Source organism: Ammodytes marinus, assembly GCF_949987685.1.
Source record: "Ammodytes marinus genome assembly, chromosome: 16".
Classification (NCBI taxonomy): Eukaryota; Metazoa; Chordata; class Actinopteri; order Uranoscopiformes; family Ammodytidae; genus Ammodytes; species Ammodytes marinus.
In genome coordinates, this window is record NC_137220.1 from 18,204,655 (window position 1) to 18,230,273 (window position 25,619).

Consider the following 25,619-nt stretch of genomic DNA (forward strand, 5'->3'; position numbering starts at 1 on the left):
ATTTTTATCGTGTTTATTTGATTGAATTATGAGTTAAGGATTTTAAAACAAAGACCAAATATCACAGCACAACTTCAAGACAGCTCTCCTTCTAAGAGACTATTCTTGTGTACTACCTTTTCATAACACAAAGTGCTTTGAGGTATAAAAATGCAAACAAGAAACTGAGACATCTATCATTATAGAAGCAGTAAGTTAGCCATTGTGCAAATCACTTGTACTTTCATTAGAGGTGGTTTTGTTTTGTAGTCAACAGCGCCCCCAAGTCCCAAAAATGTAATTCCTGACAGTAGCTCTGCTTTTTTTTTTTTTTTTTTTAAAGCTTTTTTTTTGGCATTTTTATGCTTTATTAATAGTGTAGAAACAGAGTTGAAATGGGGCAGAGAGGCGAGTGACATGCAGAGAACGACCGCGGGCTGGAATCGAACCAGGGTCCGCTGCTGGCCGAGACCCATGGGGGGGAAGCCCTACCAACTGAGCTAAGGGCGCCCCCAGCTCTGCTTTTATTAATTAAACCAGTAATACATTCGGTGGTGGGCAACATAATTACAACACCTGACAGATCTGAAAATATTGACCTTTTTTGCCTCAAAACATGATTGAATTTCATCATGTTCATGATATGTGCAGATGGGTGAGTACAACAGATTTCAGATGAAGTGAGTCCTACTGTTGTTATGCATTTCTAACTTTAATATTTGGTATGTCTATCTTTTGCAGCAATTACAGCAACACATCTCTCTGGCATATTTCCTGAGAACTTCAACACTAATGTTATCCCATGCCTTCTGCAACTCAAGCCAAATGCTTTCCTTTGAATATACAATAGATCTGTCCAGTTTATTTTCCAACTCGCCCCAAATTAGCTCGATGGGGTTGAGGTCCTGACTTTGAGGGGGCCAGTCCATCATTGTCTATGTTCCAGTAGATTCCTTCTGTTGAAGATAGTTCCGGCAATAGTTAGAAGGATGTTTAGAGATATTGGGCCGGTTTCACAGACATGGATTAAGCCTAGTCCTGGACTAAATGGAATTTTGAATGGAGATTGTCCATTGAAAGTACAATTTAGTCCAGAACTAGGCTTAATCCATGTCTGTGAAACCGGCCCCTTGTCTTCTTGAAAAATAAACCCAGGCTTAATACAACTCCCAGATAGTACTCACCAGAATGTTGTGGTATACTTTTTTATCCATGATGCCATACATTTTCAGTAAGTCACCTGTTCCTGAGGCTGAAATGTCACCCCACACCATAATACTACCCCTCCATGTTTAACTGTTGGCAAGAGACACACATTTGTATCTCTCCCCCTCCCTCCGTCAAAAATACACTCTGCCTGTTGCCTAATTGTTCAAACTTGGACTCATCAGTCCACATAACTTTGTACCAATCTTCCTTTGTCCATTTCTTGTGTTCTTTTGCTAATTTCAGGAGTTACACTCTATGGGCCGGTTTCGCAGACATGGATTAAGCCTAGTTCTGGACTAAATTGTACTTTCAATGGACATCCCCCATTCAAAATTCCATTTAGTCCAGGACTAGGCTTAATCCATGTCTGTGAAACTGGCCCATAGTTTCTCTTTCAGTAATCCTTCGGTAACATATGAAGGGTACATGGAATCATCATGAATTCATGTCTGAATGCATAAAAATGCATGAATTCATCCATGTAGTACTTCATGAACTATCAGTAATTCATTGGGATTGAGGATTAACACATGAACAATACCTTAACTAAAGAACCAGGTAAAGTGAAATTATGATGATTCATGTCATTAATATAAAGTTTTACCAGTCCTTCTTCCTCCAGTTTCCGATGCAGTTGTCGCACCATTAGTCATTGTGGTTTTAATCTCGTCACAATTCTCATGAAGTCTTTCCTCGGTCCTTAAGACTTTCAATTTTGAGATGCTTCACTTGTGTGTCTGAAAGTTTATTTTATTCTACATCTCCCCTTTCGGTTCAGGTGTGAATTGGTGGCATCATGGCAGTCTAAAGTGTACTTTACAGTGCTTGAGTAAAATATGCCTAGCTTTTTTTTTGTACGGAATATTACCTACATGCATCTCCGTATGATGGCTCTATTCTATGGTGTATAGAGCATAATGTTGACTGTGTAGATATGGGTATTTCAATGGCCAATTCAACAAAACAACAGCAAATCCTCAGTGTTCTAAAACGTTTGGACACCACTGTATGTGCTGCACTTGAGTAGAGAAACCTTTATTCAAAGATCAGAAACTCTCATTCACAACATACAGTCAAAAAGGAGAAGAGGGATCTGCACATCTATTTCTCTTCAAATATCCATCCTCTGCCTTTGGAAACTACTGATCATCACATCTAACAGTGCTCTCTATTCTGAAATGTAACTATCTACAACCTTTTCATTTAATCCAAGGACTTTTTTTAAACCTAAAATTCTGATCACTTAAATCTTACACCACTATAGGTGTTATCCATCCATCAATACTGCCTTGATATTGAATAATCGTACCTCTACATGTGACCGCTAGATGGCGTGTAGCTCTCAGGAATGTGGATTTACTGTAAGTGACGCTATCAAGGGCAAATTGATAGTTTCTGAATCATCTAAGCTAAGTGTGTGTAGGGGTAGAGCGAGCGAGCGAGTGAGTCAGACCCTAACAAGAAACACAATTAAAAAGCTGAGCTGGAAAAGGTAAAATGAAGTGCAGTTATGACCTACAGGAACAGGATATAAGGCAGATGTGATTACAGGGCGTTCTGAATGAGACCTTTGAGTGGTCCGAGGAGAATATACTGTAGATTGTGGGGCAACTATCTTCCTATCAAACTTTAGAGTTAAACACATAATCAATAAAGGATCAATAACATTTTATTGCAGACTTTAAGATCTAAGCTTTAAAACAAATTGAAACCCTCAGACTGTAATACCGATTCAAGGGGTGGGGGGAGGTCCCAGCTACAAATGAAAGGTCATTTTGTTTGTAGTCAGTGTGCGTTTCTCTGTGGTCACTTTGCACATCCAGGAGATGGCTAATCAGATGTTGCCGCCCCCCTGGATAACTATCAGGTGTTTGGCATTTCTCATCATGCTCAGTTGTAGGGAGTGAGCATTTATTTTCTTTTACTCATGACAAACATTTATGAAACTATGAACTGTATCTGCTGCCAACAGAATAGAGGAGTGGATTGAGGATAAGAAGAAATATATTAGTCCATCCCACTGGAAGATAATTTACAGTATGTATTTGTATTACTGAGGTTTTTATTTCCAATCAAGTTGCATAATATCCTACTTAAAAATATTGCTATTTTTTGCCATCTCACTTTGGTGTAAAGTAAGTCAGTGAATTATTCAATTCAGTTATCTGATTGGTCAGTGGTTGGGCTGGTTTTGATCAGATCCTCCGAAGTTGACCCCTTCCAGAGAAGGGTTAGATAGAGTAATGATAGACCAATCTCACTTTATGATAGAGGCACAGGGGTGTTTTTGCTGTATGTTATACGTATGTCTTATTGCTGAACAAACAGCCACATGCAGGACACAGCACTGTTGGTAATTTTCATTTTATTATAAAAAAACAGTATTTGAGTCCACAGTTTGTGTTTCCTTTGTACAGTAAAAAATATTAAATTAAACTCCCAAAGTTCTTAGCAGAAAGATAAAGAGGATGGAGTTTGAGGGGAGGGAGAACAACTTCCCCCCAGGAGGAAGAGGGGTTTAAAGTCAAAGGGAAGCAGCAAAGGGGACAAGGCAGAAAGAGACAGACTGACTGCTCCTCCTTTCGCCTCATTTCTGTGCAACACAGTTCATTTGGATCAAAATCCTCTGTTTACTCCAAACAGTAGAATCCTAAAAACACTAAAGAGGAGCCCCACCCGAAATTTTTTCACATCCGAGCCCATGTACTCAAAATATTACAGGCACACAGGTATGCACATCCCCCTCCCCAAGCCTCCACTGATCCATATTAAGTGTCTTTAAAGGAAGGAGTGCACACACATTCGAGGGAGAGGGCTTGCATGTTTGCGAGGGAAGAGTCTCTTCCAGCATGAACGATGTCCATAACAGAAGCTGGCGGGGGACGACAAAACATGTCGGTTCGAAGTCTCAAGATCACAGCAGAGCCTCAACCACTGCAATAAAACACTGACATTTAATTATTCCCACCTGGACAGACCCAACTAAAGACATCTAAATTGAAATGAAATATCCTCTACCCCCCCCGTCTCGACAGGCAATAACAAAAATATATATCTATAAGAATTGTAGCAGTCTCAGGGTACATAACACCCCAAACCCACCCCCCATAAGAAAACAATAAATAAAGCAAACCCAAAAATTTCAAAATGAAGATATGCATCATGTTTGGATTTACATTAATAATAATCCACATCACTCTGCAAAAACAGAAATAGACAGACTGAATGATGGGAAATGAAAATCGATTAAAAAAAAAAGTTATTTGCATTAAATCATTTCCTCTTTAATTCTTGACCACTTTTAAAATCTTAAAAACATTTCTTTAAAAAGGCAATTACTCCTATTTACCCCCCTAAAATATCACCTCTCTTGTATTCAGCGAGAGGTGGAGGTGAGGGGGGGTTGCTAGAGAAACCAACCCACCGTCTTTGTCCACGATTGGCAAAAAATATATTAACAGCAATAACTTACAATTCATTTATTCTAATTTACTTAACGACTGCTTGATTTATTGTTCATCTCCCATAGGAAGTTCAGTTCAATGCATCTTTATTGAAAACATTTTAAATAACATTTCATAATAGTATAAAAAAAGAAAGGCTAAGTAATAACAATAACACTGTCCTGGGTGAGTGCAGTTTGTGCGAAGAAGAATCACAGAGAGTTTTCAGCTCAACTTGACACGTGAAGTAGAATTCCTACATGATGTCTAGAGGGTTGTGATTCATATTCTGGCCCATGGGGTCCTGTCCGTTGCCCCCCGGCCCGTGGAGTCCAGCCATACCACTCAGAGATAGCATGGCGCTCGGGTCTGACCCAAACTGCTCCATAGAGTTCTGTTGCTGCTGCTGCTGCTGCTGCTGGGCCGTCTGCTGCTGCTGTTGTTGATGAGGGCCCACCATGCCCGGGTGGTGCTGGTTTAGGTGGCCCGGGTGTGGGGAACCTGTCTGCATCTGAGGGGAGATGTGATGCGGCGAGGGCTGGGGCTGCATGCGAGGGGACGGGCTGGAGTGTGGCGGCTGGGACTGGGGCCTGGGTGACGGCTGTGGCGATCGCACCTGGTTGGCCAGCGATGAGGACATCGCCTGGCCCTGCAGGTGTGGGGACTGGACCATCTGCTGCGTCTGCTGAGGGCTCATTGGATTACTGTGCTGGGCTGGCGACCCGCCGGGACCCAGATGTTGATGCTGCTGCTGTTGCTGCTGTTGCTGCTGCTGCTGTTGTTGCTGTAGCCGTCTCTGGTGGAGGGCCTGTTGGAGCAGGGCCTGAGAAGATTGAGGTGGGGGGCCACCTTGAGTGGGCTGAGGGCCCTGAGGTTGCTGCTGAGGACCTCCTCCGCCCCCACCGCCCGGCCCCGCGTCCCCCCCTTGCAGGCCAGCCATGGCGTTCTGCTGCTGCTGCATTTGTAGGTGGTGCTGGAGTCTCTGCTGGAGTGCAGCTGTGGCCTGCTGCTGGGCCACTGACCCGGGGTAACCTTGACCCTGCTGGCCCGGGGGACCACCGGTCTGCTGAGGGCCGAGAGGCTGACCTCCAGGTGGACCCTGTCCCACAGTGGGAGGCTGCATCCCGGGCTGTACCATGTATCCCTGGCCCTGTGGCGGCTGTGGCTGCTGGAACTGACCGTGATTCATTCCCATTTGCTGCTGCTGCTGCTGTTGTTGTTGCTGCTGCTGCTGCTGCTGCTGCTGCTGGAGTTGTTGTTGCTGCTGGAGTTGTTGCCTCCTCATGAGCAGTTCTCTAAACTGGGGATTGTTCATATTTGCCATCTGTTGCCCCTGGCCCTGCATAACTCGTCCTCCTCCTTGCTGCTGCTGCTGCTGTTGTTGTTGTTGTTGCTGCTGCTGCTGTTGTTGTTGTTGTTGCTGCTGCTGCTGCTGCTGCTGCTGCTGTTGTTGTTGCTGCTGCTGCTGGAGAGCTGCGACTTGCTGCTGTTGTAAACTGCTAAGCATTGGCCTCTGCTGTTGTTGTTGTAGCTGTTGTTGTTGCTGCTGTTGTTGCTGCTGCTGCTGTAGCTGCTGCTGCTGTAGCTGTTGCTGCTGCTGCACTTGCTGTAGCTGGGCCATAGTGGCCATGTTGACATTGGTCCCTCCCTGACCCCCCATGTGCATTCCCGGCTGGCCACCAGCTGCAGCGTTCATGTTCACCTGTGGGCCGCCTCCTGGCATTACATTGCCAACCGGACCCCCTGTGGGGGCGGGACCTCCAGGGACTCCACCTGGTCCTACCTGCACCCCCTTGTACTTCGAGGCTCTCTGCTTGATAAAAGCAGCCATGAGCTGTGGGTTAGACCGCAGGATGTTGAGGACTTGCTGTTGTTGGAGTGGCGAGCTAGGTGATCGGAGAGTCCGTAACAGGTCCTGGAGGGCTGCCTGGGGGATGTTCCCACCAGCGGCACCAACGCCTGGGACAACAGTAGCTCCGGGGATAGCTCCTCCCGGGACACCGCTAGCAGAACCTTGATGCTGCTGCTGTGCCATATTCATCAGTGCAGCATGGCCCTGAGCTTGTTGCTGCTGTTGTTGCTGCTGTTGCATTTGCTGCTGTTGCATTTGCTGCTGCTGCTGTTGTTGTTGTTGTTGTTGTTGCTGCTGCAGTTGTTGTTGTTGTTGTTGCTGCTGCTGTTGTTGTTGTTGAGCTGTCATCATGGCTTGGTGGCCCATTTGATTCATCATAGCTTGCCTCTGTTGAGGTGGCATCCCCTGGCCTGCCCACTGCTGCTGCTGCTGCTGCTGTTGAGCGTTTTGAAGTGGAGCGCCCATCCTCTGCTGCTGGAGCTGTACCTGAGGGGGGAGCTGGTTACCCTGCTGAGGGGGCTGCTGCATGGGCCCACCAGCACCCACCATCATCCCCGGTGGAGGACCTTGTTGTTGATCCATGTGGGCCCGGGCAGCTGCCACCGCTGCTTGGTTCTGTTGTGGCATGCCCTGAGGCCCACCCATCCCTACAGCGCCCGGGTGTCCCATATTCATCTGTTGACCTTGACCCTGTTGGTGGTGAGGGTGAGGAGGCATCAAGCCTGCCTGGGCTGCTTGTCTCTGCAGAGCCATCTTCCTCTGAGCGTCGGCCACCTGTTGGATCTTCATGGCAATTTCTACTGCTGCCGGCGGAGGACCAGAAGTAGGCTGCTGTTGCTGTTGTTGAAGGGGAGGCTGGCCCTGGGGCTGGCCAGGAGGTTGTTGGCCCCCGACAGTGCCACCCCCGGGATGTGGATGGGGAGGTGTAGCTGAGCCGAGAACAGGTTTGCCCTGGGACTGATGTACTGGGGAGGAGCCCGGGGGCCGGCCTGCATATGGAGGCAAATTGTTCGGGTGCTGTTGGTGGTGTTGATGGTTGCTCCCTGGTCCACTTTGATGATGCTGCTGCTGCTGCTGCTGTTGCTGCTGCTGCACCTGAGGAAGCATCTGCTGCTGATGTTGGGGTGAGCTCATCATCCCTCCTCCTCCACCTGCCATGTGCTGGTACTGGTGTTGAAGGGCGTGCTGAGGGGTCATGCCACCCTGTGAGGGCATCCCACCTGGCTGTTGCTGCTGAACTCCAGGTCCAGGGCCCATTCCCTGCTGGTGGACTGGAGTCATAGCCTGTGTCGGGGTCTGGGGTGTTGGGGGTTGGGTTCCACCAGAAGTTGGGGTACTGGGTGCTGTGCCGTTGTTCCCAGGTGATGGAAGCCCAACTTGTCCTCCCGGTGGCCCTACAGCCGCCTGACCCACCCTCTGCATGCTGGCCATCCTCCTCCTTAACATCTGGGCCTGCTGGAGCCTGTGTTGTAACTGCTGCTGCCGGAGCTTTTGCTTGATGTTCAGACAGAACGGGACGGGACATTTGTTCTCCTGACAGTGTTTGGCGTGGTAGCAGCACAGAGCGATGAGCTGTTTGCAGATGGGACAGCCGCCGTTTGTCTTGCGCTTGCAGCTTTTGGTGTGCTGAACAACGCGCTTCATCTTCTGGCAGGACGGCAGGGAGCAGTTGGCGTTGCGGCACTGGCACGCGTGGACCAGCGACTGGATGCAGCGCTGGATGCTGAGACGGCGAGAGTCTCCAGGGCTCTGGGTGGCAGCTGCAGACGCATTGTTGCTCTCGTCGTCCAGGCCAAGACCCAGCTTGTCCATTTTGTGCTCGTGACCTTTAATGTTGTAGCAGGCGATGCACAAGTCATAGTCCTGGAAAATGAAGGAAAGAAAATATATAAATTTAAGTACTGGAGTAATTATTCCATTAAAATTTGCTGTGCTGAAAAAAAAAAAAAAAGAAAAAAAAGGAGATGGAAACATACAGTATATTGCAGGCCAATGGAAGAGAAGTTCCAAAGAACGAAAAAAAGATTTCTATGAGCCCCGATTCTCACCTCGCAGACAGTGCAGTGGTAGCGGGTCTCCACATGGTGTTTGCACTCATTGCAAGTGTAGACAAAGCGGTCCTGGCTCTGGTTATGCAGCTCCACCAACATACACATGGAGCTCCACTTGGACCTCCGGAGGGAGCTGAACTCCAGGTGCTTGTCCCTGGCCAGAGTCAGGAAGGCGTCGCGGCCGTCCATCAGGTCGCAGGCCATCATCGGGTCTGCATCAGTGATGGGGGGCAGTGAGTTGGGGGATGCACAAGCGAAGAGGCGGATGACGAAGAAGACCTAGGAATTAGAACGGAGACAATCAGTGGTTAGCTCTCTCACAGTATAAGGGCATAAAGACAGGGCATTTAAGAAAAAAAAATATATTTTAGATTACTACATGCATTCAGGAATGCAATATTTTCCAATACAGATGTAAACAGCTATTGCCATAATCAAATTAAACTTTCATACCTCTTTATGTTTCTCCATGGTGGCGTAGAGCTTCTGGGAAAGATCATTGGAAACATTGGGCATCCCTGGTTTCTTCTTATTGACTCGGCTCAAGCTGCTCTTGTTCTTGCTTGTCTTTTTATTGTTCTTCTTTTTGGCATTCTTGCTGTCTCCTTTTGTGGCCTGTGAACATTTGAATGTCATTGTTAATACACGCCAAGAAAAGTATTTTGTGTGCAAAAAATTAGCCTCAAAGTGCTGATAACATGTGGACTCTTCATCTACTCACATCTGTGCTCTCATTGGAGGTGCTGTTCTCCTCCCTCTTCCTCTCCTCTTCCTCCTGCTCCAGCTCCTTGATGCTCTCCTCCAGCACGTTGGGCCAGAAGTCACCCTCAAAGTATGGGAGTTCCTTGGCACTGGTCAGTCGGTCTTCCGTTGCCTGTTTGAAGATATCCTGAGAAGCAGAAGGACACCGAGAGAAGTGTTGAAGTGTGTGTAATGCCGTTAATGTTTTTAGAAGCCTACTTTACTGTTTAAGGTAACAACACAATATACTCTTTAGACTCAAAGTTCATTTTGGACCTTAAAACACAGCAAAAACAATCTCTGCAGATGGTTTTGATGTCACATGATTGTCAGCAGATGGAATTTGCCCAGTGGTAAGGGAATTGTAGATATTTTTTCAAATCTCCATTTTTGAGTAAAAAAAAAAAAATCTACATAGGAAATTACTGAAACCTCCAGAACAGATAGTAAATGGAGCATGTGGTGAGATTTATTCATGGGAGCATATGTCTTAATATTGTGCAACAGTTTGACAATGTTAGGGAATATTGACGAGTCAAAAGCTGTTTTCACTAATGATGTAATTGACTTTGTTGGTACAAAAACTAAACTAATACTAGTCCCACCTTGTAATCATGGACAATGCGCTCAGAAACAGCCTTGTCCAGCATCTTCCTGTACCACTCCTGCAGGCGTTTTGGCTTGGGGATCTTCTGGTCCATCGGGTGACAATGGAAGATGTAATCATCCCCTTCACTGGGAGGACAGGCCCAGATATGACCCGTTGTATACCTGACAGAGGAGGAAGACATGCAGTTGTATTAATTATAAAAGAAAAACATTAATTTTTTTTATTCATTCTTTTAATGAAGAGACATCTCATATTTTGATTTCAGCTGCTCGGTTGGTTTTCTTGTAGGGATCATGTTTGAGTAGGTCTAAACTTTTATCTTACCCCTGCCTCTTGACATACTCCAGGTAGCCTAGCAGGATCTCGTGGTAGACAACAGTCCTGAATTGTCGAGGCTGGAAGAAGTGCACGCTGTCCAGGTAGGAAATGTACACTCGTCTCTGATTGGGAGGCGGACAGTCCGAGCCGTACTCTTGAACGTGCATGCCGAAAAAACACACGTCCGCACCGTCTATGTCCTCAAACGCAAACAGGGCTTTCATCCTGTAAGGGAAGGACTCCGACATCTCTCCGCTGTCAACAAACCTGAACAATGAAAACAGCCAAAGTGAGGAAAACAGCTGAGAAATCCAAGACATGTCATAGGCAACTCCTGCCGTGTACAGTTGTGTCTATGTCCATATATAATATGGACTTCAACACCTATCAGTCCAATGATTGTAATGTACCATTGATACATTTCGGGTTGGCCGGTTCGACTTGACAATCACGACTTCTCTGTTGTTGTAGTGTTGACTTTTGAAAGAAGGGACTGCTTACTTGGTTCACAAGACAACAGATGAGAGGCAAGGTCCAGTCCTTTTTTCACCTAGAGCCACTACGTGTTCCACCGTAGGCTCGTTAAGCAAAATATTATATTTAATAAAAAAGGTAATCATTTTTTTTGTTAGTGGAGGACATTCTATTTCTTAGTCAAGGTTTGTTCATTTTGGTAGACTGCCAATGAGTAATTCCTTAATTTTGACAGTATTGCAAATGGGAGATTTAAGATATTGGCCTATATAAATAAAAATGTACTCAACTTTGAGTTGACTGAATGTGGTAGACCTCATTATTTCATTGCATACACAGTTCATAGATATCCCAATGTTCTGCTGGTTTTCTTACTAATAAAATACAATGCATTAGGGTTGGGCGATTAAGTCCATAATTAAAGTACATTTGTCTAAATTTGTTTCCGCAATGAAACAATCCCAGCTGGGAATATATTGTGAATATTGCATTGATTGTAATGCTTGTTTGTGTACATGTTTGGCCATCTATATAGCATGTGATCAAATGTATCTGGTACGGTCAGGTGCTGCAGGCCATAAGGTTCAGTGTGCGACTGGAACAAGTTTATCCATAGTTCACCATTTTACAGTTTGGTTGAGCCAAGAGCATGTTGCTTCATGGTTTCTGTCAGGAAATTGTTAATAGGTAAGACATTTATGAAGTTAACCAGGAAGCCATAATCCTAATTGCCCTCAATCGTACTTCCCTCTCACCCCATCCCCAAAACCCTGCAAGTGAACTGAAAGAAACCCTCCTACCTGGACTTCATGCCTGGTTTGACCTCAGTCACTTTATCTGAGACATGGACCACACGGATAGTGACCTCGCCAGATTCAGGGTGGTTCAGCCGCTTGAGGTAATCGTTCACTCGTGACTCCAAATAGCCTCCCAACTTGTTCTGAGGAAGCCCTGCAAAGGTGGAAAAAGGATGAAGAAATGATGGTGAACTGTTTTGTGGCCAGGCCCGGTAACTACATGGAGTGTATTTTGATTTACTGTGGAGACACAAGAGTAGTATCAATCTTCTCACCGAACGCTTGCCAACAAAATACATTTTCAAAAACAGAAACACACATACAAATGAATCTATCTATCTATCTATCTATCTATCTATCTATCTATGAAGGAATTGTGGAATGATCGAAAATATCCAAGGAAAAGAATCAAATTAAATTAGTGCAAATTGATCCAATACGTTTTAAAATGGGACCAGTCCTCAAAAGGTTTTATTCAGAATAAACAAACTACATTTCTGGAAATGTTTCAACACATTCAACCACTGACTTAAATGTGTAGTGGGTACTAGTGGCCTTTTGGATGGCATGTATGGCATTGAATGCTTTTTTTTTTTTTCCTTTCAGAGATGTTAGTATTAAGGCAAAAAGAGAAAGGGATCCAAACCTAGAGTGAAAACACAAAGTCTGAAAGAAAGAATAAACAGGCATGAAATGGGCTGCTTGGTCAAGGTTGCTCCACTTACGTTTGGCTGCGTATTTGTTCTCTTTCCGCGTCTTATTGGCCTTTTTGAGACAGTTGTCGCACACAAAGCTGTGATAAGGGAAGAAGTCAAATTAAACTGTTACATTTGCAGGTGTACCATCAGCCGAGTCACATTCAGCACCGATGACAGGGGTTAAGTGTTTTTTTCATGTCAGTCTTTCTTTAAACAATACAATTAAGCTGAAGTTGCTTACATACTTTTGATGTAAGGCATTTTTTGTCCTGATGTAATGCTCAACACTACTTAATATGTTCCATTTAAAAAGGTTGAAACTGTGTGCCCTGACCAATTTGCTTGTGACAGCATGTTCGCAGCTACATAAAAATGTGTATTCTTGTGTTAGGTCAACTTTTCCAGAAGCTTTATTGATGTTTTGGATAACTGTGAAAATGTACTTTTCCAGAACCATGTGAGAGAATGTACAGAGTGTGTTTATGATCGCTGGCTCACCCCGACGGCCATATGGTTTCATGATGCAGCACACAGATCTGGTGCATTTTACGACTGCAGTCAGTACATTCCACAAGTCTGAGCAGAGAGAGAATTAGAAAAGAGACAGACAAAAGTTATTAAAGCAACATGTCACATAATGCAGGGGCCTTTGCAGAGCAAAAAAACGGTTTTAAAGAAGTAAATATCACAAATGATTATTACTACACTAGGCAACATTTTCATGAAAATACAAAGTATTTACTAATCAAAAATTATCCCTCTCAATGATCACTTCTACCACACTAGAATGTTTGGTGGAGTGTTTATCTGCACAAGTTCAGAGTCCCTAAGTACATTTTACAGCTACATTTTTTTATACATAAAAATAGTTATTCATACACCTAATTTAAAAAAGTATCCTAAATCATGACAATTAAAAAGTAAATCAATAAAATAATAGACTTTCAGGCATCACTTAGATGGTGTGAAATAATTGTAAAGGAAAGTAACGAAGGGGACATACAACTCAGGGTCAAGTGTGTCATTCTTCTTTCGTTGGAACTGTTCCTTGTTGATGGACCTGTGGGAAATATCAGAAAACAAACTACTGTAACCAACACAACAAAGCTATTCTCTGACGACTGCAGGCTGAATAGGAACAGTCATCCTCTATACACAAAATGTTCCCACTAGCTCAATATTTCATCACTAGGTATTGTTTGTTTTTTTTGCCCAACACAAAGAGAAGAGGAATACACTCTGGTTAGCATTAACATTAAACGTTTCCTTTATGGTTTGTTTGAATTAATCCAAAGGCGAAATCACACCGGCCCGAAAATCGGGTGTCAGACATCATCGAAGGGTCTGGAGGGGGGGGGGGCAGGGACATGAGTCCGTTTGGTGTGTTCGGTGACGTCGGCCGTCGTAAATGTCGTCGGCCTTCTTTTCACCCGATTCAACATGTGTAATCGGCGTCGGCCAGTCTTTCAGCCGGAGCAAGCTGATTGGTGGAGGGCTAGCCCGTCTCTGCTCTGCCACGGCAGTGGAGCAGACATTAGTTTCACTCATTGTCAAACATGATTTTAGAAGCTATTGATAGAATCGGAGAATGTTCGGATTTTCATGTAGGCTAAACACAATAAGCACACAGCATTAGATTGTCCGTGCACAACGTTTTCAAATGTTTTCAGAAATAGTCAAGGTAGTTTGGGCGAGGAGCGGCCACAGGTGTGTATGTGTGTGTGTCTGCAGCATGCACTCTCTTCGTTATAATGACAGCCTACGTTATGATAACAGCCTACTTATTGTCATCCTGCGCAAACGCAGAAAGTAAGGCAAGTCGGTAGTCGGCTCGGTGTGTTCTTCACACTTTTTTGACCGTGTTGGGGAGACTGGAGCTGACTGAATCGTTCATCCAACTGTCTTTTAAAACTTAAAACCTGAACTAAGGAGAAGAAATCTTAAGTTTCAAGCAACTCAAAATGTAAGCTAGTATCAATTAACTTGGCCTCTTTGAAACCCACTGAGCTGCAGGTGGATCCGTCATTACAAACCAAACTCAAACATTGTTGTTCAGCCCCGCAACAAGCACATTTTATTATTATAGATTAATATCTTTCTTCAATTAATCATTTGGGTCAATCAAATTTAACAACATAGCAAAAATCTACCACCACATTCTCCCACATTTCCAACCAACAGCCCAAAAATATTTCATTTAAGATGATACATCTCAAAACGATTAATCGGTTATCAGAATAGTTACCAAATCATTTTCGATAAATTGTTGAAATTCACAAGAACTTAACTTCAAATCCTGGCAACGATTCCAAAAATAACAAATATTTCTTAGTATTGGAGTAAAATTACATACAAGATCTGTACTGTCAGGGCTCAACGCTCAAGTTTTTTTTAACTTGCCCGATTGGGCAAGTGGGTCTGAATTCTACTTGCCCGAAGTAAATTTTTACTGGGCCCTATACAAAAAATAGTTTTATTAGTGGTGATAAAAAACTTTTTTGATTTTATGTTATTCAAAATCTCAAAATGTGTCTTAGGACAGGCTGTTTTGAACACTTTTCCAGTAGCCCACTTTCAAGCTTCCACTGCCTCCTGGTATGTGAAGTCAGACACAACTAGTCCATTTATTGAGATCTACATGCAGGCTGTAAAGATGTTCCTGTGCTAACTGATGCTGATGTTTATGTTGACCTGCACATTAACTGGTGGTAGACTACTAGCAGCAGAGCTAACGTTAGCATCCTCGCTACTACTAGATTCACGTTGGGTGCATTTAAAAAACGAGGATATTTTCGCTGCTTTTCAGAACGTTGGGGTCGACCAATTTACTAGTTGGCTTTTGGACTTTGTGTCACACCAAGGTAACGCATGTAGTTCTCTTCTCTGTCTCTCTGACTGTGTGTGCGGTGCCCCTCCCCTTCACAAAAAGGAGCAGAGGAGAGATGCAACGCAGCAGACACTACTACGCTTCATAAATTAGATAAATTACATAAGCGTTTATTTAATAATTAGCACCAGTTCTAATTGAAAATAGGCCGTATTTGGCTCTATAAAATAAAAAATAAAAATAAATAGCGAGACTCCCGGTAGCCCGTTCGGGCAAGTGGTTTGTCATAGTTACTGGCCCGACGTGGCGATTTACTTGCCCCGATTTACTTGCCCCGAGACGTCGGGCAATCCTTATTGTCGAGCCCTGACTCTAAAACATTTCCATTTGATGGAATGATGCAGCCATTAAAAACACTTGTGTGGGTCTGAATATTCACTTAGTGTAAACACCACATGAACTTAATGGTGAACTGAGAAAAAGAAGATACAGAATATAAATGTGACTCCGCCAGACACTGTGAAATATATGATATTTCTAACTCTAAAGCAGTTGACAATATTGGAACTGCATAACTGCTCATCTAGACAAGCACAAGTATGCTGCTTATGAGAGGAAGGCAGCAGTATATTGGTACTCACGTCTGAGGCTGGGACGGGTCGTCGCCCAAGGAAACAGTCTCGCCCTGGATTTCGTTGAAACACTTCTCACAGAAGTGGTACCTGTCAGCAAGAAGCCCATATTTTGGTGAACTACACCATTCGCCATCAGCACAGCCAATCACAGAGAGGGCACGAAGAAGCAGCCGCCAATCAGGACAGGGCAGGACACACAGGAGGAGGCAGAGGGCAAGGTAGGTCGTCGCCAGGAGGAAGCAGCCAATCGTGATGCAGCGTTTTTGTGTGGGCAGGGTGTTTTGATTTTGCGCGTAAATTTTGGAGTGGATGATTTGGTCACACCAAAACAGGCCAATGCAGACATCACAAGCGTTAAAACAGGAGGGAGAGAAGGGCAGAAGGGAGGGAAGGGGAGATGGGGGAGGGTCAAAATGAATATTAAAAAAGCGTGAAAAATCGTTACAGGTCAGACGAAGACGATGGAGGGGACAGAGAGGTAGAGGGGGGGGCATGGAGGAGGAAAGAAAGGACGGACAGGATGGTAACAACAACCAACAGGGGACAGAGAGCCAAGGCAAAGCAAAGATTAGCGTCAGACGTCCAGTGGTAAACAACAACAACATTACAGCAACATGAGAGACCACTAGGAGCTGAGGAGGAGGAGGGGAGTGAGGATTACGAGTCTCCGGACATGAAAGGGTGGATGAGGAAAAAATACATAAAGCAACAGAGACCCATCATCCTTTCAGATCATTTATAAAGTGGGAACCTTTCTTCTTCTGGTGAGAATGGATACCCCTCATCCCCATTCTCCCTATTTTTGCAAGTAAATATCAGAAGATGCAAGCTGCAATGTGTCGTGCATGTCAATTTACTCAGTGGGGAAAAATGGTGCAACAAATAAAGAATACGTGTTGAGGAAGACAGGAGCCCACTTTATGAATGACAACATAATGGAAATTAAAACGGTGAACTATGAAGGTGGAGATGGTGCCAGGTTGACCAGTTGCCAAGCCAAATTAAAGCTCATCTGTGATTGCACTGATTGATTGATTGATTGATTGATTGATAACATTTCCTAAAGCACAGCATCAAGGTGCAAAATACAAGACACGTACAAACTCATCTCATTTGCTGTATTTTCACAGCAAAATGTCTCATTGTCGGTAACACTTTGTGAATGCCATTTGTATGTGATCCGCGTGTGCTAGTGTGTCAAAGTGATCCGTGTGTGTGCTGGTGTGTCCCAGTGTGCCGAAAGCCCTTACCTGTTCTGGTAGCTAAAATAAGCAGCGTCACGTTGGATGGTGCATAATTGTTTTCCGTAGCAGCATAGAGTTTGGGGGGAAAACTCAAACTGGAATAATAAGAGGGACAAAAAGAAGAAGTTGTTTGCCAACTTGCTGGACAGAAACTGAATAAGTGAAATCTCTCATATAACAAACACAAACGTACAGTTTTAGGAACCACAAAGACAAAGTCATTTCTCAAGACACACCTTCTGGTTTGTCTACTTTAGCCTAAGAAAAAAGCCTCTTCTTATCTTTTAAGGATCGTTTCTTCATTTTGGGAAAATGTTCTTAATCCCATTTCAGACACAGTCAGACAAGAGGATAGATATCACTCCCTTAATTGTCCTTTAGATAAAAGGCTGTAGCCAGCAGCACTACAAACAAACAGATCTAGTCTGGCTCCAATCAAAGATCAAAAGACGACAACTAGCAACCCTTAAACTCACAAATTAACATTTAATATATCATTGTTTAATGTTACCAACTTTAAATTTACTGTAAATACATTAGAGTCGTGTCAATCTATCATCTAACTCTTCAAGCAAATATGCCTATTTCTCCAAATGGCAATACTCAACTATTCTTTTAAAACCTCAAAAGAAAAAGAGAAGCTAAATGTCTTCTGTGAGGGGAAAAAGTATTCGTATGAGACCACATTAGTTTAGAAAAAGACTGGATCCTGCCTCACCTTCCTTCCACAACAGTATCCCAGGCCCTGCATGACGGGGTCGATGTCGGCCTCAAACACCTCAGCCAGCTTGGAGCAGTACTTGTAGACGCGCGACGTCTTGCGGTTGTACAGCCAGGCGTTGTTGAACATCAGCCAGATGTCCTCCACGTATTGCCACGGCTCTTGGTACTGTCCCGTGTCCAGCTTCCGCTTGATGGTTGACAGGTCCATGGGGTTCTTCACAATGTCAAAGTAGTCCTGGTGTGGGAGGGGCGCCATCCGAATTCAAGTGGTCAAAGTTCAGGAGGTGGAGAAGGATCAGAGGAGAGAGGGAGCAGCCAGAAGGTGGGAGGGGTTTGGTTGCCCGGAGGACCAAGATGAGAGAGATGGGGAAGAAGAGAATCATCATCAGCGTTGTGGTCGTCAGGTGAAGGCGGCGTCGTGGGACCAGAGTAGGGAGAGAAGAGGGTGCAGGGGGACAATGTTGTTGAGCGCTGCAGAAAAGAAGGTTCGCGTGCAAACAGAGAGACATGACAACTTCTGCCCTCCAGCTCTCTGCTTTGCACCCCAAATGTTTAAAGTCAGGTCCCTGTCTGTACTGCCAACTGGGACCAGGTGACCTGCCACAAGTCTGTCTGGTCCCCTGCCGCTCATTTAACCACAGCATTTTTACATATCTTATTGCAACTGAAGCCAAGCCTTGTGAAAACATCACAGATCAATTTGTCTTAAAGAAAAGATTACATTCCTCATTTTGCCACGCAGTGCGAAACACTGTCAAACAGCTGAGGGACTGGATTCTGCTGAAGACTGAAAGCAAACAGAAGCCTTCAGGCCCAGGAAGCGATCAGGGTGCAAAACCAAGAAGAACAGAGCAGTGGCAACAGCAACAGGCAGACAAGAGATTTACCGTTTTAAGCAACATGTGCGTTGGCATTAACAACGCCAGCAGCAGGAGTGGCAATATGATGGCAAAGTTAAAGCCAACTGTGCTGAGGTGAAGCAAATGTGGGAGGGACACATGAGTCTCCAAGGTGTTTTTCTTTTCCTGACGTCTGCCCTCCGCTTATTTTCAAACTAAAACGCCATTTTAGAAAGGCGCGGAGAAGAGGCCAAGGAAAAGAAAAGCTTTTTGGAGGAGGTATGAGTTTCAAAGAACAGGGTCCATCTCAGTGTCACCATGGCAACAAGGATCAAGAAACAGACCCTCATCTCTGAATGGAACCACTCACATGAACAAACAAGTGATGCATATTACCATGTCAACCTACTGAGCCAAATTGATATCATAATCATACCACTGAGGTAACTTACATTTCCAATAAATGGCTGAATGTTTTTGTCTGGAAATGGATTAAAATAATTATACAAAAGTGGAAAGTTGCATCACTTGACTTGAGGTTCCCGAAGAGAGGTGAGCCAATAGCCTGGTGCTCGCTCATCACTGCTCTATAAATAGCATATTAAACTATATATTTCATGAGGCAGTGGGAGGGCGGACACTGTAACTATTTTTAATACAATAATGATTTTTACCTGCATGTAAGTACATAAGTATGTACTCTTCCCCCCCTAATTTTAATGCAATGAGGGTAAAGGTATTGTCCCACCTCTAAACACTGCCCACCTGAACACAGACACACTACTACTGGTGAGGAACTGAACTAGAAAGCTAGCAATGGGATTCTAGGATGAAAACTGAAAGAAAAAAAATATATATAATTTAAATGAAAACCTAAAATGGTATGTCAAAAAAGGCAAAAGTCAAACAAATAAAAGTGATAAATGAAAGCAATTGGCTCATGAACAACTTTTTTAGTTTCGACTTTACTTTGATATACAGTTATCCTTTGTGTTCTTACTGTATTTGAAGTGCTATGGAAGACCAACAGCTATAAATTAACATTTATAAATTAATACTCTGATGGATGTTTGGGTTTAGGCAAAATATTGAAACCTGTAATTTTTCAAACCGCGGTATACCTTGAAACCGGTTATCGGCCCATGCCTACTTGGGTCATGCAATGTGGGATTTTTTTTAAAGGTTATTATATTTAGGGAGGGGTCTTAAAATCCATTTATATTTAGCCAATACCATTTTTCAGCACTAAAATCTAAATTTCAATATCAGTATTTTTTATCCTTTGCTCCAGTTCCATGTTCAAGAGTCATTGCTTTAATTTACAAATGACAAGAAGTTTCAAAAAAGAGAACACACGCTCGCGCACAAACACACACACACAAACACACACACACGTACACTTTCAAATCTCATTTTCTTAACTTCTGACATGCAATGGGAGAAAAAAATAATTTGAAGATTAAATAATCTGGAAGCAGATGTAAAAAATAATTTCAGAATATATGATATCTATGACAAGGAGAGGAAAAAAAAAGATGAAAAAAGGTAAATAAACAAAATAAAAGCTACGATTTCAGAAGAGTTGAAGCAAAATGGCAGCCAGTGCAGTCCCTTACCAGGTTAGTTTTGTTACTAGTTCGAATACGTACGGGTATTCCCAGTAACTGGGGGTCCACCGGCTGACGGAAGGGAAGGGACTCTGGGTCCTGCCGGTACAAAGCTTCAAGGGTGGGCATCAGAGCCTGACGCAGCTCCTCTGGCTTAAAGACTGGAAGAAAAGGAGCAAATTAAAACAAATACGAAATTAAATTCAAAAGGTCATGGGTAAGAGAGAAGAGATCCAGCTTATCGGTTGATCCTGAAAAAAAATTGTCTTTTTATTCAAGTAATTATTTGGATAACTATTTTCAATTCCACTTGAATTCTTGTTACACTTTTAGCTTTTCTCTACTTGCACATAAATGTGCAGATAACAGAGCCAGGATTCCAAACTTACTTTTCTTCTTGCTCTGAGCACTGGCTGGGGAGCTGCTGTTGGTTGTTGACTCCTCCTCTTCCTCTTTGGGCTCCTTCTTCACCTCCGGTTTCTTGTCTTCCCCCGTCGCTACTGACGACGGCACAGAGGATGACGATGTATCCATGGGCTCACCCTTACACCCGTCTCCTGATGGCTTTTCTTTCTTTATCTACGAGGGAAGATTCAAGTTTCAGTAGAATGATTTCATAATAAATATAATTCCTATACATCTCCATTTTAAGGATCAATATTGCATTTCAGATAACAGCATCAATAAGTCAGTGTGGACAATCTTACCTCTGGTTTCTCCTCCGTCTTCACGTTGGGCTGACCCTTGCCCATCTTTCCCTTTCCCTCTCCTTGGCTGTCAGCCCCTTCGTCGTCATCATCATCTTCATCCTCCTCCTCCTCTTTCTTCTCCTCCATTTTGACATCTTCCTGGCTGGGAGCAGAACTGTCCCCCAGGGCCAGCTGGGAGCTGGGATCGGCACTGCTGCTGCTGACTGAGGCGGGAGAGGACACCTGACCCTCTTCTTTCAGAGAAGGCTTCTGAGATAGCTGCGGCAGAAGAACACAAATAGGAGAGAGGTTTTGAAATGGCAAGTTAAAATCCACAGAAAGAACAGCTTTGTATTGAAATGCCTCTCACCACTGTTTTATAATCACATTCAAGGAATTTTGTGATCCTCATTCTTTATCACACTCATTTTCAGCGGGATCTTTCCAAATAAAGTCAGCGAGTTAGCTTGTTAAGCAGGCTAGTTAAGAGTTAGCGATTCTGGATGTTGTCAAAATCAGTGAATGAATATCTCATCCCGTTTTATCACACAGCCTAGGCCTTTTGTTTACATACTAGTTTACAGAGCCTAGGCCGTGTATTAACACCAGAACCGCTGACTCTTAGTGGTTTGAAGACCATCTATTAATTTCCTGGTCTTTTTATTTAAAAGAAAAAAAAAGTTTGGAAAAGATTTGAAGTTCACTCACTGGGCTTTGCGGTGGTTGCGATGGCACATGAGCATTCTGGGTAGGCACCGAAGAAGGCTGACCTGCTTGGGGGCCTGAGGAGGCCACACCCCCAAGCGTCTGTTGCGAGGACTGATTGGCCTTGTCACAGTCCACAGCCTGCCCCGAAGGCTGCTGTTGCTGTGACGTTTGTTGCTGCTGCTGCTGCTGCTGTTGTTGTTGTTGTTGTTGTTGTTGTTGTTGCTGCTGCTGCTGTTGTTGCTGCTGCTGCTGTTGTTGTTGTTGTTGCTGCTGCTGCTGCTGCTGTTGTTGTTGTTGTTGCTGCTGCTGCTGCTGCTGCTGCTGAGGGGGCATCTGGGGTGTGCTGGGAGTCTGTGGCTGTGGGGTCTGAGAACGAGGTAACGTGGGGGGTGTTTGATGTGGTTGAGGCGTTAAGCTCCGCGCTGGTGAGGGGGAATTTGTTCGGATGGGCGGGCAGTGAGAGTACGAGTTCTGCTGGGTGGAAGTGGAAGATGGTGGCATGTTGGGTAGAGGCCCAGCACCACTGTTAGTTCCAGACCCCATGGAACCTCCAGGGTTAACGGAGTTTGGAGCAGAATTTGCAGACTGTGCTGCAGGACTGCTAGCTGGGAGGGAAGGCGGCGTCGACATCTGATTCTGAGGAGAGGACAGAGAGGTGAGAGGAAGATGAAAAGCCGTTATTTTTTCAAATCAAATCAGTTTGATTTGTCTAGCCTCATATCACAAATAGACAATTGCCTCAGTGGGCCTAACATTCTGTATACAATATGACACCATCTGCCCTCATATAAGACCCATAGATTTTTAACGACAGAATTCTTGATTTTTTTACTTTGGTAAAGATAAACAGAATTTAAAAGAGCATGGCTCTGACTGATTACAGAGAAATGTTCTAACAGATACATAACTTTAGAATTAAGTGTTGGGAGTTTATTTGAATAAATTAAATAGGGAAGAAAAATCAAATAATCAGCCTTAAAATGTCTACATAGAGCCAACAAAGAACTGTGACCCATTTCTTACAGCCATCAGGAATTATGTGTCCGAATCCTTCAGAGATATATACATACAGTATTCAAAATTAAAATCAAAACTGCTCTGAGATATGAGGCATCCTCCTCATTCAGCAAGTTTCTGACATCCCATCGATGATATGTATGATTTTCAAACTCCCCTATATGTTAGTGTCACTTAATCCTTACCGGTGGAGCAGCAGTCTGTGCTCCTGGCTGGTTCATGCCAACAGGACCAGAACCACGTCCAGGACTGGACCCAGGGAACTGGCCTGGAGGGAGGTACTGGTTCTGTAACTGTGAGGCATTGGGCTGACCCATCCTTGCTGGTCCCATACCCATCTGGAGAGGAAAGAAAGTACAGTAGACGAGAAGTCTTAGATAAAAACATTTTTTTTCAAATAACAGCCATATAAAAAAAGTATGTCACATTTTCCATTACATGGATTTTCTGTGCAAATGTGAACTGAAATACAATAGATGTGGTTGTGGTTTTTCTATTTCCTTGCTTGATCTCGCTGTCATTGCCGCCGGGCTCACCGGTGGAGTCCTCCGGCAAGGAGGCGGTTGAGAGGGCGGTTGCTGCGCGGCGGTGGGAAAGGCCCTTTAGCGTGCCTAAGTATCAACTGTGGAAAATTGATCTATGGCTTTCCTATTTATAAAACCATAAAATAATGTGTGATAGAGATAGAAACGCCAACCTGGTTCATTGGAGTGTTATGGGGAAGAGGGGGTGTCGACCTCTGACCCATCGACTGCATCCCCATCTGAGCAAACTGGTTCATTCCTAAAAGTAAAACAAAATTGATTCATGTCAAAATGAATTAAAAAATTGGTTTGTTCACAAAAAAAATTCAATCAGTTCTTGTTTGTTGAAATTCAAAAATGAATGAATATATGCATATACAGTATATGTGCTATGTATTACAGTGGGTGGTCAGCCTGACCAACAGCATGCTTTATCAGTTAACATTCAAGGTTATATTGCCCTAAAGAGGCAGAGTGCAGTAACTGCAGAAGAAGTGGAAGTTGAGAGAAAAGAGTTAGGAGTTTTCAGGCTGGTGGCAAACTGAAAAATGTACAGGAAATTGTCTTGAATGTTGTGGCGAAAGGCATGGCTAGCAGGCTAATAGCAGGATTACAGTATTATCAAACACAGATGATTTCTGTAAGTGTTCCTGCTAATTATGTTAATGTACAGTTATTAGAGACGTACCTGGAGGGCTCTGCATCCTGTTGACCATCTGATTAGGTCCAGGCGGTCGGACCATGGACGGATCAGCGTGAGGACCATCTGATAGGGTGATAAGAGTGTTAGAGGAATCACAGCTCTTGTTGTCAGGATCACTGAACTGAACAAGTCACGTAAAGCTCCCTGTTGTTTAAAAAACAGTAATAAAACAAACTTAATCATAATTTAAAAAACGAGACATGTCATGTGCTTGTTAGATTTAGATGAATTCGCTTTTCCCACCTCAAAACCCTTTTAATTTCATTTGAAGATTTTTAAAAACTGATCAGTGTTTAATACATACACTTACCGGCCACTTTATTAGGTACAGCTGTTCAATTTCTTGGGAACACAGCTAAATCAAACTATCACATGGAAGTAACTCAATGTATTTAGGCATGTAAACATGGTCAAGACAACTTGCTGAAGTTCAAACCGAGCATCAGAATGGGGGAGAAAGGGTGTTTAAGTGACTTTGAACGTGGCATGGTTGAGGCAGCCAGACGGGCTGATCTAAGTATTCCAGAAGCTGCTGATCTACTGGGAATTTCATGCACAAACATCTCTAGGGTTTACAGAGAATGGTCTTAAAAAGACACAATATCCAGTGAGCAGCAGTTGTGTGGATGAAAATGCCTTTTTGATGTCAGAGGAGAATGGGCAGACTGGTTCGAGATGATACTGGTTCGAGATGCTATTTAAGTTACTGGCAACAGTAACTCAAATAGCTACTTGTTACAATCAAGGTATGCAGATTACCATCACTGAATGCCTCACACAATAAAAAGAATTAAGGCAGTTCTGAAGGCCAAAGGTGGTCCAACTCGCTACTAACAAAGTGTACCTAATAAAGTGGCCAGTGAGTGTATATACTGCAGGTGCCAGGCAAAACGAACTTAACCGATCTGAATTCTGAGTAGTCAAAATTCTGTGCCAATGCACATATAGAGAAGCGTGTGTGGGAGGTAAAAACCGTGTGTTTACTTACTTGGTGGTTGTCCCGGGGTCATGGGCAGCTGTCCCATGCTGGGAGGCCCTTGTGGGAGACCTGGGGATCCTAGGCCTTGGCCCGGCATCATGCCCTGCTTCTGGAGTCGCGTCCTCCTCTTTTCCTCCAACTCCTTTTGAATCTTGTAGATCTTCTCTGCCAGCAAGTGGTAGTACTCCGCCTAGGAGGAATAAAGTTAGTTTACATTGCAACAGTGCAGAAAATTACCAATACTGGAAATTGGTGTGTGTGTGTGTGTGTGTGTGTGTTGGTTGGTTTCTTACTCTACTGTTGGCTGACTCGTACATGTCCCCCTCTACTTTTCGAGCGTAAGCAACCAGATTCTCCATCCGCCGATCCTTCAGTGCAGCTGGATCAGGAGTGGGGAAGATGGCCTGCACGCTGCTCTCACACATGCACAAACAGAAAGGACAAACATCTACAATTAACTTGAGGACATAGGCACCCAGTCAACATAAATTGCTGAAACTTATATGATGATTCACATTAGTGTATTTCATTAGCTCCTATCCATAGTGATATTTTTTGGAGATGCTTGCAAGACAAAGCAAACTCACAGCTTATGGACTAGGTGGTTGCGGAGGTCCTGTGTGATGTCTTCATGCCAAGACTTCCTCATGCCTGCAGCCGAAGGAGGAGTTGCCATGGGCATGGAGCCCAGGTTCCCCAGACCATCATTCATTAAGCTGGGGGAAATAACAGAAAAGAGAAGGTAGAAGTGAGACTTCAGGCAATATAGGAATCATTTCAAATAATTATGTCTGTTATATGACAGGAAAAAAATAAGTAAATAGCTGTGGCAGATGAAAAGCAGTCCTACCTCTGTGCATTCATGCCGTGCAACATGGAGTTTGGCAGTAAGTTCGACTGCTGGTTGGAGGGTACACCCACTCCACCATTTACTCCCATAGAGTTTCCTCCT

At 43.9% G+C, this 25,619-nt stretch overlaps 1 protein-coding gene across 2 annotated transcripts in view; it reads right to left on the reverse strand.

The window, feature by feature from the left end:
* Positions 1 to 3,545: 3,545 nt before the first annotated feature.
* Positions 3,546 to 25,619, reverse strand: part of ep300b (EP300 lysine acetyltransferase b) — a 31,463-nt gene continuing 9,389 nt past the window's right edge. The window contains exons 7-30 of one of the 2 annotated variants that reach the window (XM_080043232.1): positions 25,518 to 25,617; positions 25,255 to 25,383; positions 24,961 to 25,078; positions 24,677 to 24,857; positions 23,674 to 23,751; positions 23,159 to 23,244; positions 22,647 to 22,799; positions 21,445 to 22,080; positions 20,755 to 21,015; positions 20,437 to 20,626; positions 20,090 to 20,208; positions 17,597 to 17,836; positions 16,885 to 16,973; positions 15,641 to 15,721; positions 13,176 to 13,232; positions 12,671 to 12,748; positions 12,200 to 12,267; positions 11,478 to 11,628; positions 10,210 to 10,470; positions 9,881 to 10,046; positions 9,256 to 9,423; positions 8,988 to 9,149; positions 8,532 to 8,813; positions 3,546 to 8,346 (exon numbers count right to left, since the gene is read on the reverse strand). In XM_080043232.1, coding sequence (XP_079899358.1) covers positions 4,888 to 8,346; positions 8,532 to 8,813; positions 8,988 to 9,149; positions 9,256 to 9,423; positions 9,881 to 10,046; positions 10,210 to 10,470; positions 11,478 to 11,628; positions 12,200 to 12,267; positions 12,671 to 12,748; positions 13,176 to 13,232; positions 15,641 to 15,721; positions 16,885 to 16,973; positions 17,597 to 17,836; positions 20,090 to 20,208; positions 20,437 to 20,626; positions 20,755 to 21,015; positions 21,445 to 22,080; positions 22,647 to 22,799; positions 23,159 to 23,244; positions 23,674 to 23,751; positions 24,677 to 24,857; positions 24,961 to 25,078; positions 25,255 to 25,383; positions 25,518 to 25,617 — 7,313 coding nt within the window. In that variant the 3' untranslated portion in view covers positions 3,546 to 4,887. Of the gene's footprint in view, positions 8,347 to 8,531; positions 8,814 to 8,987; positions 9,150 to 9,255; positions 9,424 to 9,880; positions 10,047 to 10,209; positions 10,471 to 11,477; positions 11,629 to 12,199; positions 12,268 to 12,670; positions 12,749 to 13,175; positions 13,233 to 15,640; positions 15,722 to 16,884; positions 16,974 to 17,596; positions 17,837 to 20,056; positions 20,209 to 20,436; positions 20,627 to 20,754; positions 21,016 to 21,444; positions 22,081 to 22,646; positions 22,800 to 23,158; positions 23,245 to 23,673; positions 23,752 to 24,676; positions 24,858 to 24,960; positions 25,079 to 25,254; positions 25,384 to 25,517; positions 25,618 to 25,619 lie in introns of both variants that reach the window. The other variant, XM_080043231.1, reaches the window with a different exon arrangement.